Source organism: Dictyostelium purpureum, assembly GCF_000190715.1.
Source record: "Dictyostelium purpureum unplaced genomic scaffold DICPUscaffold_66, whole genome shotgun sequence".
Classification (NCBI taxonomy): Eukaryota; Evosea; class Eumycetozoa; order Dictyosteliales; family Dictyosteliaceae; genus Dictyostelium; species Dictyostelium purpureum.
Genome location: NW_003519403.1, coordinates 85986 through 99311, shown reverse-complemented (window position 1 = coordinate 99311; position 13326 = coordinate 85986). Strand labels below are relative to the sequence as shown.

The 13326-nt window shown below is 23.6% G+C and overlaps 7 protein-coding genes across 7 annotated transcripts; 3 read left to right on the top strand and 4 right to left on the bottom strand.

Moving 5' to 3' along the window:
* Positions 1 to 480: 480 nt before the first annotated feature.
* Positions 481 to 1332, top strand: DICPUDRAFT_77205 (uncharacterized protein; the record flags this gene model as incomplete). The annotated part of the gene is made up of 1 exon (XM_003286270.1): positions 481 to 1332. One exon carries the CDS (start codon positions 481 to 483, stop codon positions 1330 to 1332), a length of 852 nt encoding a protein of 283 aa, XP_003286318.1.
* Positions 1333 to 2207: 875 nt separating this feature from the next.
* On the bottom strand, positions 2208 to 3173 carry DICPUDRAFT_91686 (uncharacterized protein). The gene is made up of 4 exons (XM_003286248.1): positions 3092 to 3173; positions 2937 to 3017; positions 2820 to 2860; positions 2208 to 2732 (listed from the first exon to the last, which is right to left on the bottom strand). Exons 1-4 carry the CDS (start codon positions 3135 to 3137, stop codon positions 2355 to 2357), a joined length of 546 nt encoding a protein of 181 aa, XP_003286296.1. The 5' UTR covers positions 3138 to 3173; the 3' UTR covers positions 2208 to 2354.
* A 678-nt stretch (positions 3174 to 3851) lies between these two features.
* On the top strand, positions 3852 to 6314 carry DICPUDRAFT_15780 (uncharacterized protein; the record flags this gene model as incomplete). The annotated part of the gene is made up of 1 exon (XM_003286269.1): positions 3852 to 6314. A coding segment is annotated over one exon (2463 nt), but the record flags the coding sequence as incomplete, so codon positions are not given.
* A 183-nt stretch (positions 6315 to 6497) lies between these two features.
* On the top strand, positions 6498 to 7013 carry DICPUDRAFT_150275 (uncharacterized protein; the record flags this gene model as incomplete). Its single annotated transcript, XM_003286268.1, has 1 exon — positions 6498 to 7013. The coding sequence occupies one exon, from the start codon at positions 6498 to 6500 to the stop codon at positions 7011 to 7013; it is 516 nt and encodes a 171-aa protein (XP_003286316.1).
* Positions 7014 to 7116: 103 nt separating this feature from the next.
* DICPUDRAFT_150274 (uncharacterized protein) lies at positions 7117 to 7614 on the bottom strand (the record flags this gene model as incomplete). The annotated part of the gene is made up of 1 exon (XM_003286247.1): positions 7117 to 7614. The coding sequence occupies one exon, from the start codon at positions 7612 to 7614 to the stop codon at positions 7117 to 7119; it is 498 nt and encodes a 165-aa protein (XP_003286295.1).
* Positions 7615 to 7749: 135 nt separating this feature from the next.
* On the bottom strand, positions 7750 to 10510 carry DICPUDRAFT_30729 (uncharacterized protein; the record flags this gene model as incomplete). Its single annotated transcript, XM_003286246.1, has 3 exons — positions 7750 to 9477; positions 9553 to 10133; positions 10213 to 10510. 3 exons carry the CDS (start codon positions 10508 to 10510, stop codon positions 7750 to 7752), a joined length of 2607 nt encoding a protein of 868 aa, XP_003286294.1.
* Positions 10511 to 10691: 181 nt separating this feature from the next.
* On the bottom strand, positions 10692 to 12587 carry DICPUDRAFT_54181 (uncharacterized protein; the record flags this gene model as incomplete). The annotated part of the gene is made up of 5 exons (XM_003286245.1): positions 10692 to 11291; positions 11361 to 11840; positions 11923 to 12037; positions 12115 to 12388; positions 12461 to 12587. 5 exons carry the CDS (start codon positions 12585 to 12587, stop codon positions 10764 to 10766), a joined length of 1524 nt encoding a protein of 507 aa, XP_003286293.1. The 3' UTR covers positions 10692 to 10763.
* Positions 12588 to 13326: the final 739 nt, after the last annotated feature.

The following is a 13326-nucleotide window of genomic DNA, read 5'->3' as shown; positions in this document are numbered from 1 at the left end:
AATCTGTAAACTATTAAAATAGATATCTAATCTACATTTCTCTGGTGTATCAAAAGCAACATTCCACCATTAATAATTTTAAAAAATAAAGATTATCATTTAAAATTTATAATTTTAAACAAAAATTAAAAAAACCATTGATGAAAATTTAAGAATAAAATTTAAATTTAAAAAAATTATAATCCATAAAATAAATAAAAAAAATTTTCGAAAAAATCGTTTTTTTTATTTTTTTTTTATTTTGATTTAATTTTTTTTTTTTAAAAATATTTTTTCAGCAAAAATTTTTTTTTATTATTTATTATATTTAATAACTATATTCTTATTATTTTATCCTTATATTTAGTATTTATTCGGAAGTGCTCTGAAAAATATTATTTAATAAATAATTTTATTGTAAAAAATATAAAATAGAATAATATTAATATAATAATAAATATTAAAATAATAATTATAAACAACAGCAATATATATATACAAATGGTACCGATAATGCAAGATGATGCATTCACATTTGAACAGCATATATTTAACTCATCAACATCTCCATCAGTATCATTAGAGGATAATATCACCAATAGTTTATCATCTCCACAAAAATATATTTCAAACAGTATGAATAATCTCAGCCATAGCAATGGCAATAGCAATGGTAATAGTAGCCACGACCATATTAATCCATTTTATGATGACGATTTTTCAAATCAATTTTCATCATCACCTCTAAAATCATTTCCAAGTCCTTCACCATTAAAAAGAATTGATGGTTCACCAATTAAATTTAATTATCAAGATTTTAATCATCATAGTAGTGGTTTGGCAGAGTCCCCTTTAACACCAAATAGAAGTTTTTCAGATAGTTGGATACAGAGTTCTTCAACACTTTCACTTTCGCAATCACCTAGTTCAGACTTGTTTCTTACAAATCATTTAGTTTTCGACCAAAATTCAAATAACAATAATAACAATACCGTTTTAAATAATAATAATAATAGTTACATTGATAACAATAAAATCAAAGTAGATATATTTTCACAATCTTTAGAATCAAAATTAACCGCCCCAAAAAACAATACAAATAATGAAAATAATAACGATAATAATAATTTAATATCAACTCCAAAAAGAAAAATTAATATCCCAAATTTAAATAGTATTAAATGTAAACATTGTGATACAAAAATGAAGCCAAAATATATCAGTTTTGATGAAGTTTTGTTTATGTGTGGCACCAATGGATGTTTATTTCCTATGGATGACGAAAAGTTGTCTGATTTTTTTTTCCCATCTTATTTATTCAAAAAGAAACAAAGAACAGTATCATCCCAGTAAAAATTTCAGAAATAAAATTTCTATTTTTTTTTATCTTGAAAATATTATTTTATATTTTTTATTTTTTATTTTTTATTTTTTTTAAGATATATTTTAAAATTTTTTTAGCACCCAAATTTTCAATTTAGGAAAATTCACTAAATGAATTTTTTTAAATTTTAATTGATAAAATTTTAATAACAGATTAATTTAAAAAAATACCATAAATAATATTTTTATTAATAATATTTAAATGGGAACAAAAAATCAAATTCAAATTGTCACATGTTGCCTAAAAAACAATGTGTGACCAATGATCTTCTTAAAAGCCCTGGCTTTGATCATGTGTAGTATCTGTTCTAGAAAGCTTAATCTCTTTCTGATGCCCAAGTGGTGTCATTATATGATTAACTAATTTATTATAGAGGGCAAGAGAACATTTATAATTAGTGCATGTCATTAATTAGTTTTCTTCATACATTCGCTCTGTATCGCACTATTTCAGAGATTATAAGGTGTGCCTCTTTTTATTTAAAATTAAAGAAAAAAAATAAATATAATAATTATACAAACTGTTTTGTTTTTTTTTATTGTAAATGAAAATAAAAAAAAATAAAAAAATATTAGTTTGAATATTTTTTAAGGCGGGTTGCATCTTGAACCTCTTGGTTTGCTTTCTTATGGGAAATTATTTCATTAGTGGCTACATGATGGTTATTTCTGTGATATTAATGATATATTAATTTAGAAATTGTAAATACACAGTTTAATAGAAATCTAAACATCTTTTTCTTTTGAATCCTCTGTTCCTCTGATATTTTTTTATGATTCCTCTTAACTTTGTAATAAAAAAAAAAAGAAATAATTTGAATAATTTGTTGTTCATTTGTTTTTTTTTTTAAAAAATAATTCAAAGTTTCATTGATTTCATTTTATTTTAATTTTATTATTACATAATTTGATTAGCTTGATATAAATAATTTTTGTTTTTGTTTGTTTATTATTATTATTATTATTATTATATTACTATTTAAATTGATTTTTTAATGTAAAACAGCTGAACCACCAAAACCAAAACCTTTGATTGAATAATTGGATTGGTAACATCTTGGACAAAAGATATAACCATCTTTTTCGCTGTATGAACCACTTACAAGATTTTTGTTGCAATGGAAACAAGTGAAACAAGTCTTGTGCCAATCTCTGCTGTTGTAATGTTTCATTTCGGAAAAGTAAGCTTTTTTACCACATTTTGGACAATTTGATGGGTGTAAAGCTGGAAGATTGTTCTTTGCTTCTGGAGCAGCATAAGTTTGAACTGGTTGTTCTTCAATTACAGTAGTTTCAGTTTTAACAGCTGGTTCAAAACTTGATAAATCTCCGTGACCATAACCTGCAATTCTGAATAATCTATCATAATCCTTTTTGTGTTAATAAAAAAAAATTTCAATAATTAATATTTGGCTTTATTTCACTTTATTTGACTATTATTTTTATTTGTAACCTACAGTTTTGCAATATGGTTTACCGTCTTTTTCTGGGAATTGACCTATAAATAAAATAATGAATTAATATTTAATATTTTTAAATTAAACAAGTATATAAATGAATGAATGAATACAAACCTGGTTGTAATTGTTTATTACAGTGGACACATTTTAAGCATAATTTATGATATTTCTTTGATTCTGGACCAGAGACCCATTCTATAATATCAATTAATTAATTTGTTAGAAAAAAAAAAAAAAGTTTTTTTATTTTATTTTGTTCAAATACATACCTGCAGCGTATACTTTTTTATCGCAAGTTTCACAAGTAGCTGACATTGTTTATAGTTAAATAATTAATATAGTTATAATAATAAAAAAAATGATGAAATTAATTAATGTGATAAAAAAAAATATTATTTTTAAAAAAAAAAAATCAAAAAAAAGTTTTTTTTTTAAAATAAATATTTTTTTTAAAAATTAAAAAAAAATTCAAATAAAATTACAAGCCACTGATTATCATAAATATTATTGGTAGTGTTGTGTCTATAGTGTGATTAAATTATTTATTTAAACATAAATTGGTGTATGCATCTTTTAATCTTTGGATGTTTTCTTTTTTTTTAAAAAAGGGTTATTTTAAAATAAATAAAAAAAAATAAAAAAAAAGAAAATGTGAACATTAAAGACTAAAAAAATAAAAGGAATGTGGGGTGGGGGAATAAAATGCATATCTAAAAGTATTTCTATTTTTATACAAATTTAATAAAATAAAGTTATAAAAAAAAATGAATGTAAATTATCAATTTACAAATCTTCAATTAGTTAATAAAAAATTATTCAGATCTGTTAAATATATATTTTTAAAGAAGATTAAAAATGGAATAGTGATTTCTATAACAACGATAAAGCATTTGAATTGTTATTTTAAACCTTTTTTAATTTTTTTTTTTTTTTTTTAAAAATTTAAAAATATTTTTTTCATTTTTTTCATTTTTTCATTTTTTTTTAATTTCTACAAATATGTCAGATGCAAATATAAATAATAATATTAATAGTAATAAATTAAAATGTAAAGTTAAAACATTATTGTCATTGTATTTAGATATACCCAGAGAAACACAAATGTGTAATAGAGTATCAAATAAAATCAATAATTTAAATTTTACATGTCATATATCACCAAATGATTTTGTATTATTAGTAACACACTGTGGTGGAAGTCCAACAAACTCACATCAAAGTATTGATAATAGATCTCATTTTATAGTTTTATATTTAAATAATAATATTATTAAACTCTGCGATTTTAATGTTGATATTAAAATGATCGAAAGATCATTCTCAAGCACATCGTCATCATCATCACCAATTAAATCATCGGGAACCTCACCTATACTACCAACACTACAAATAAATTTTCTAAAGGAATACATGGATATATTAGAGTTAAACAACGAGCAGCAAATCTCCATTGGATTAGTCGCAAAATATAATCTTTTACCAATTGACTCAATATATTTATCAGTTAGCAATGAAACTTTAAAAGAACTAAAGCTAGAACTTTCAGAAATTAAGAATCTATTTTCATTAGAGTGGGCATATAAAGGTTTAGAAGAAGATACACCAATAGACTATAATGGTGGGCAGGTTAATTTAATTCAACGTTCTGGGAAATTAATAAAATATAGTTATAGAGTTAATAAACCAATAAATAATAATAATAATGACATTATAAATCAATTTGGTATTATAAATAAACAAACTAAATTAATATTTAATGAAATAAATAATAGTAATAATAACAATATAAATAGTAGTGTTTTATTAAATAATTTAGAATCATTTGATAATAGTAAAAATAAAATATTAAAATTATTAAATATATATTTTGGGAATAATAAAGAAAGTTTAAAATATGATAGTTTGGGCATCAGCAAAGCGAGATCATTATTATTATATGGTCCACAGTCAAGCGGTAAATCAACTATAATCAATGGGTTAGCAAAATATTTAGACATAGGTGTTATTCATGTTTGTTTAGCAGATTTAGTAAAATATCAACCAAATACAAAAGGGTTATTATTAAAATACTACCAAGCCAAATTTTTAAAGAAATCAATTTTACTTATAGATAATATCGATGAAATATTCCCTCATTTAGAATCAAACACTTCAAACAGTAATAAAAATAATATAAATTCATTAATGTCACTATTATTAAAACTATTATTAAATAATGATATTAACGAACAAGATGATAGTAATAATAATTATAACAATAGTAGTAGTGATATTAATAATAATAATAAATTATTTATAATTGGTATAACAAATAAAATCAAATTATTAAATAATAATATTAGAATAAATTTTGAAGAAGAAGTTAAAATCGATCCACCAGGAGAAGAAAAGAGACTAGAGATATTTAATTGGTTTTTAAAGGATTTTGGTAAAAATAAAATAGAAAAGAGATCAGCTATAGTAGGAAAGATTAATGATAACTGTAATGGTTTAATGGGTGGAGATATTTCAATTTTATGTAGAAATGCTAAAATCAATTCATTGAATCGATATAAACAAATAAACAACAGTGTAGCAATTGATATAGGTGATATAGAATTTCAAGAGAGTGATTTCATTTCAGAGTTTGGTCAATATCGTAAAGACAAATCAATGACATCGAAAATATCACCTTCGATACCAAAAGTATCATGGAACGATATTGGTGGTTTAGAAGATGCAAAGCAAATATTAAAAGAAATGGTGCTTTGGGATTATCAATATGCAGATTCAATAAAAAGACTAGGGGTAAAAACCCACAAAGGTATTTTAATGTATGGCCCACCAGGTACAGGTAAAACTATGTTGGCACGTGCTGTAGCTCATGAAGCAAAAGCCAATTTTATACCTATAAATATTTCAGAATTAATTCAAGGTGAAATTGGTGAATCTGAAAAAGCAATATCCGAAATTTTTAGAATAGCATCCAACTGTGCACCATCAATTATTTTTATAGATGAAATTCAAGCGATCTTTGGTCTTAAAGAGTCTTCAGGTAGTAATAGTAAAAAATTAATTTCACAACTTTTGATAGAACTCGATCAAACTATAGGTAGAGATTCAATAGAAAAAAGAATTATGATTTTAGCTGCTACCAATATGCCCCAAGCAATCGACCCATCTTTTCTTCGTGTTGGAAGATTCGATAAAACTGTTTATATAGGACCACCAGAACCAAAAGAAAGAAAACAAATTTTAGAACATGTTATTAAATCTTCATCTATCAAAATAAGTAATGACGTAGATTTAGATGTTATTGCAGAAAAAGCTAAAAACTATACTGGATCAGATATCAATGCATTATTAAAAAAATCTGGTCTTTATTCAATCCAGCGTGATATAAATACAACTTCGATCTCGATGGATGATATATTAAAAGTTTTATCAGAAATGGAACCATCCGTTTCACTATTTCAATTAGAATTATTAAAAAATTGGGAAAACAATAAAAAATTTTAATTATAATATTTAATAATGAAATATTAAAACTAAATAGATTCGTTTATTTTTTTATTTTTTTTATTTTTTTATTTTTTTAATTTTTTTTTTAATTTTTAGATTTTTGGGTTGGGGAAAAAAAAAGAAAATTAAAACTGCAAAAAAAAAAAAAAGCAAACAAATCGTGTAATATTAAAAATGGAATTTAAATTAAGAGCAGCAAATGAAGGTGATATAAAATCAATTCAAGAAATATATAGCTTTTATGTAGAATTTGAAATTTGCACATTTGAAGAGGAAATACCATCAGAAGATGAAATTTTAAAAAGATATAAAAGTATTACAGGTAATGGTTATCCATATATTGTTGCAACCACAAAAAGTGCAGATGAAAGCAGTGAAACTGTTGTAGGTTACGCATATGCATCTGCTTTTAGACCAAGAATAGCCTATAGATATACTGTTGAAGATTCAATTTATATAAGCAAAGATTATAAAGGTTTGGGCGTTGGAAAATTATTATTATCTGAACTTATAAAGCTTTGCAAAGAAAAAGGTTATAAACAAATGGTTGCTGTTATTGGAGGTTTTGAAAATGTAGGATCAATAGTTTTACACGAAAAATTAGGTTTCGGAAATAAAAGTCACCTTAAAGATGTTGGTTTTAAATTCGATAAATTTATTGATACAGTAACATTACAATTAGCATTATAATAAATAATAAATAAATAAATAAAATATTTTAGAGTGTAATTTTATACATATACAACGTTCATTTTATTTTATTTTATTTTATTTTATTTTATTTTATTTTATTTTATAGATTTCTTGAAAGAGTTTGACCTACCAGTTCTGGTCCAAATGTTGAGTGTTTTTCTTCAGATTCTAATTGAAAACCAAATTTCTTATAAATTCTAGCAGCATCTACTAAAATACTATTGGTCCAAAGTATCATTTTCTTATAACCTACTTTTTGTGCAAATTTTATACATTCATCTACCAATTTACTTGCTATTCCTAAACCACGTGCTGAAGAGTCAACATATAACAATCTAAGCTTTGCTGTATTTTCATCGTGTTTAACTACAAATATTGAACCAACTACTTTACCATCTTTTTCAGCAATCCAACATTTTTCATATCTTGCATCAAAATTGGTCAAATAGTCAGATACTACTTTAGCAACTAATGCTTCGAAATTTGAATTCCAACCATATTCGTTTGAATATAATACAGCATTTTGGTAAACTACCATTCCCATGTCCCCTGGCTTTGGGTCACGTAAAATATATGATGGTTCATTAATTTGCTCCATTGTTTTTTTTTTTAATAAAATGATGGTTAAATACCGTTTTTTTGACTTTTCGATTTTTTTTGTTTTTTTTTTTTAATTTTTTTTTTTTGCGCACAATACAAAATTATTTTTATTTATTTACATTTTACAAAATTATTAATAATTGATTGAATTTTCTTTTAATCTATCATTAATATAGCCTTTTTTTCTTAAATCTTTATAAACCAATCTTATTGAGGTTGAAAATTTTTTTAATTTTAAAAGTATTGAAATTAAAAGTGATGATTTGCCAATATATTTTATAATGTCATCTTGAGTAATTCTATTAATAATATATTCAGTATTTTGAATTGCAATAACATTTGGGTGATTCATTGAATCTCGAAGAGCTGATTGTTTAATTGTTTTGTAGAGGATATCTAAACATTCTAGAGTATAGGACCTATCTATATCGAATATAATTGGCATTATTGGCGAAGCTGATAATAAAAGTTCCATTTCATAGATTGAATTATTTGAAGTTTTAATTGAATTAATGATTTGAGGTATATTATCTTTAACTAAATCTGGTCTCCTTGATAAAACCTGTAATGCTGATGACCTTACGGCTTCATTTTTATCTAGTATGCAATAATTTGGTGAAAAATTGCATAACGCTGATTTTGATTCTGTACCTAAAATCTCTAATCCGAGTTCTACATCTGATAATGATAAAGGAACATTTAAAGGTATACGATTGATAAGTTTACTAAGCTCTTCATCACCATAAGAAGATGGCATGCCTTTTGGAACCAATAATAGTACTTTTAGTGATATACTAAAGAGGAAATTTGAATCACCAGGATGAACGATTGGGAAAAGATTTTTAATTAACTCGGTTATAGACTCTGCATGATCTCTATCCAAGGATGCTACATTGTTACTATTTAACTCTGTTATAAATACACGAATGCTTTGAATTAAAGTATTTACCAACAATGGATTATCGATAAGGAATTGCTTTGCTTGTTTGAATTTTAGGCATGTTGAAATTAGAGCAAAGGCAACTGGATTTGGTAGGGAGACTAGCTGATGAAAAATAGGTTGCATATGATCAACTTTTAATGACTGTATAGTTTGACTTTCTTCGACTTCAGTAAAGCCCAGTAACTGTAAAAATATATCGAAAATGAATCTTGAAGTCTTTAAATTATAACAAATTGAACCATTTACAATTTGGGAGAACCAGCCAATGGAGCTTGGGAGATGATTTAAAATAATAATTGAACAAAGGATCTGCAAGTTGTAGCCATGTCTAATTGCTTCGATAATTGTGAAAAATAAAATATTTGTAAATTGATCGATATCAGTATTTTCGCTTGTAAGTGATTTAGGGTTATCTAAATAAAATAAACGAGCACATTCTCTTACACAATCTACAACAGTTTGTTCTCTTTGAATACCTGAGACACCTTGGAACTTCATTAGGTCGATTTGATCCCTGAGAATTGGCAATAATTCGCTGCTCCATGTTTCTTTGGTAAATTTTTTGCTAGAGTTTAATATACAATTTAATGAGCCCTCAATTGGGCCTAAAGAGCTAAATAACTTTTTAATTATATTTCTGTTGTTTGGTAATTGACCCATTAAACTTTCAAAAACATCTAAAACTTCATATGGTGATTGGTAGTCATCTGTTGAATATGCCTTTAATTTATCTTGCAATGATATTTTAATTGAATAAATATCAATGAAATCGAAAATAATCTTTAAAATTTTTTCTATTGTTTCTTCGTTATTCTTTTTGCTTAATATATCTATATAATTTGTATCGATTGCTGTTTTTATTGATAACAATACTTTATCTCCAAATTCTTTTGATGATGGTGGTATTCTATTTTGTAACTATTTTAAAAAAATAAAAATTTTACTGTTAATTATTATATTTAACTTTGGATAAAAAATATTGCCACTACTTACAATTGAAATTGATTCTTTGTCAAAAATACCATCATTTGACCAAAAATAATTTAATGTTAATGAATCTGTTGAAACTAATGAAAGTTGTTTTAAAATATCAGATTTATATTGATCTTTTGGTAAATTTGATAAAATTTTTATTGATAAATTTCTTAAAACTTCACCATGGTCTAATGAATTTGCAAATAATATTAATGGTTGAATTATGTTTATAGAGTTGAAATAAAAGTCTATACATAAATTAATTGCTGTTAATTTGTTACCAATATCAACGATAGATTGAATTGAGTTTAAAATTTCCATTTTCTTTGATAATGTTGATGCCCTTTGAATTGAATTTATTAAGATTTGTAATGAGTTTTTTATTTGATCTTTAATAAAATTTGTTGATGGTCCTTGTTCAAATCTTGAAACAAATAACATTGTAAACTTGGGTTTGCTTAATAAAATTGTTAAAACCTTTCTAAACTGCTCTAAATATTTTCTAAAAACACCATCGTCATATTTACTTGAATTTAATAATATTTCTTTATCTATCATAAAATTTAAAACAACTTTAATTGATAATATAATTTCTAGTTCTAATTATAAAAAAAACTATTAATATTTAAACTAATAATTATAATTATTATTGATATTATTATTTAATTAAGTATTTACCCATATCATTTGTAACAGTATTTGAATTTAATGACTCTACATAAGATATTGCAAATTGATACCAATTTTTGAAAACCTCTTCAGGTAAGTCACAATTTATATCATTGGTTTGAAAATTTAATTCGTGTAATGATGAGGATGAATTTGAAATTTGTTTAATTTGGTCGTGTGATTCCATCTTTATAATACTAAACTCCTCTTCCCAATAATGGAGTTTTTTATTTATAATTTCATTTATATTATTCTCGTCAATTAATAAAATATCGTTATGAGCTTCACCATCATCTGTAAAACCCATTTTATAATATATATATACAAATTTAATAAATATTAAAACAAAAAATTTAATAAAATAAAAAAAAAAATAAAAAAATTTACAAAAAAAAAAAAACAAAAAAAAAACAAAAAAATAAAAAATAAAAAAAAAATATAAAATAATATATTTAAAAATCTCAAAAAAATGAGAGAATTAAAAAATTAATTTAAAACTATATATATCTATATTTTAAAAGATTTTTTATTTAATTTAATATTTAATAATTAATATTGTTTTAATTTGTAGTTGTGGTAGTAGTAGTGCTATTTGGGGAAGTATTGTTATTGTTATCATTATTATTAACTCTAATAGCTTTGTATAAAAGTAAATAGGACATATGCCAATCACCACCACCTTGTAATTTTTTAATTTCCTCGTTATTACATTCGGTAACAATTTGATCATCAAATTTAAACCATTTATCTTCAGCCTTTTTAACCCAAGCGACATAATGGCCAGATTCAGCATATCTACCTTGATGTGTTAAAACAGCAACCAATTCATACTTACCAGTGTCATCTGATTTATTAAAAATATCAACAGGTTCACTTAGAGTTGGTAAAGTGGATGGTTGTTCCTCACCGACTGCAGCTTTCTTTTCTGTTTGTTTAGAATCGTCATCATCATTAGCAAATGCCTTTCTCTTCTTATCAAGTGCTGAATTGGCTTCATCTTCCAATTTTTTTCTATTTGGTTCAAGCTTGGCTTGATATTCTGGTGTACATAAACCTTGTAAATCTAAAACAAATGGGAATTGAACAATCTATAAATAAATTTTATATTAATAAACTATATTAATTTTTTTTTTTTTAAAATCTTTAATAATACATACTCTAACAATTTTTGATTTAGTTTTTGAGGTATCTTTCCAATGGAATCTTACAAATTGAACCATAAGATATTGTGGTAACTCTTTAATTAAAGTTTTTTTAACGTAGGTTGCATCTCTATGAAGTGATGGTGAAGCTTTTGAAATTTCTTCCTCTAAACCTTTCTTTAAACCTTCAAGAAGATATGAAGTTTCAACTGTAATGTTGCATGCTAATTTTAAAAGTGTTTCTTCTCTGGTGGTTGGTTCTTCTGATGGGTTATCTTTACATGTAAACTTTTCTACAACTTGAATACCAAATAATTTACCAATCATTGATTTCTTGATCAAATCAGCTGAATGTGAATCTGTTTGATTTTCTTCAAGTGGTAATTCTTGTGCATATGCTGTTAATAATTCACTCCATGCTTCTTCAGCATCTTGTTGCATAAAATGACCTTCATTACTTTTTTCTGAAAATCTTGGGAAACACATTCTGAATGTCTATTTAAAAAAAAAAATAAAAAAATAAAAAACATATTAATATATACCATTAATAATTTTAATTTTCAAAAATAATAATTACAGTTAAAAATGAAAATGGTGTAACTGGTTCTCCAATACCGCCTGATAAATCTTTAAATAAACTTTGGGATGATTTTAATAAATTTGAATATCTAGAGTTGGTTTTTGGTTTATAACTATAATAATAATAATAATAATAATAAAAATATGTTAATAACAATAGCAATCATTGATATGATCATTTAAAAATTACCTTTTGATGATTTGTAATAATTCTGGTACATTTTTTAAACATTGAAGAGTGGCATTTAAATAACAAGTGTTACCAAGATTGGTTAAACCTGATGGTAAAAGACTATTTAAGGCAGCAGCTTTACTTGGTGGTAAATCTTCAAGGAAAACAACTGGTTTATCTGGCTTTTGTAATTCAATAGCGGATCCCATTAACATTAAGTTTTTACCTTCTGTAAGATCTAAATCTTTCCATTGTGATTCATCTTTTAAAATACCTCCTTTAAATCCCATAACTAGAAAATAAAAACAACTAAATCAATATCAGCTAATCATTTAATATATTTACATGTATTTTAAATACTTACTTTTTTGTCTTTCAACAGGGACCATAGTTAATGAAAACAATTGTGCTTTAAATTCTGCTACTGATTCATTTGGATCAATGTCAACCTCATATTTGTCTTTGTTCCACTTTACGTTTACTTTGACCATTTTCTAAAATAAATAAACAAAAAAAAAAAAAAAAAAAAATTTATTTCTATGTATGTAAGTTATAAATAATTAAAAAAAAAAAATTAAAATAATTATTTTTTGAAGTTGAAATTTATAAAATTAAAAAAAATTATAAAAAATAATAAAAAAAAAATTAAATAAATAATTTTTTTTTTTTTTCAAAATTAATTTTATTAAAAAAAAAAAAAAAATTTTTTTTTTTTTATTTGCAAATAAAAAAATATTTTTCAAACTAATTTCCTGTTTCTTTATTTTAAGTAATATTCTTAATAAACTATAATATATTAATTGGCCAAAAGTTATAAATAAAAAAATAAAAAAATAAAAAAATAAAAAAAATAATTAATATGATAACATTCCACATTCACATATAATCACACATTTAAATTAACAAAAACAAATAAATCTTTTTTCTTATCAGCAAATCTTGAAAAAAAAAAAAAAAAACTTATTTTTAAATTTTTCAAATATCTAAACAGATAAAAACCAATTTTTTTTTTTTTTTTTTTTTTTTTTTTTTTTTAAAAAAAAAATTTTTTTTTAACCCTTATCCTTTTTTTTTTTTGGTAGGCATTAATTAATTAAAAAAATTGGCCCCCTTTTTTTTATTTATTTTAAAATACTTTTTGTAAAATATCCAATAAATAAATAAATAAATAAATAAATAAATAAATAAATAAATAAATAAATAAATAAATAAATAAATAATAAATAAATA

Bases quoted from the DNA above. Each gene is read 5' to 3' on its own strand.
- DICPUDRAFT_91686 (XM_003286248.1), bottom strand. From the start codon at position 3,137: ATGTCAGCTACTTGTGAAACTTGCGATAAAAAAGTATACGCTGCAG. The intron at 3,018-3,091 runs GTATGTATTTGA...TTGATATTATAG, and splicing joins TAAAAAAGTATACGCTGCAG to AATGGGTCTCTGGTCCAGAA. The intron at 2,861-2,936 runs GTTTGTATTCAT...TTTTATTTATAG, and splicing joins TAATAAACAATTACAACCAG to GTCAATTCCCAGAAAAAGAC.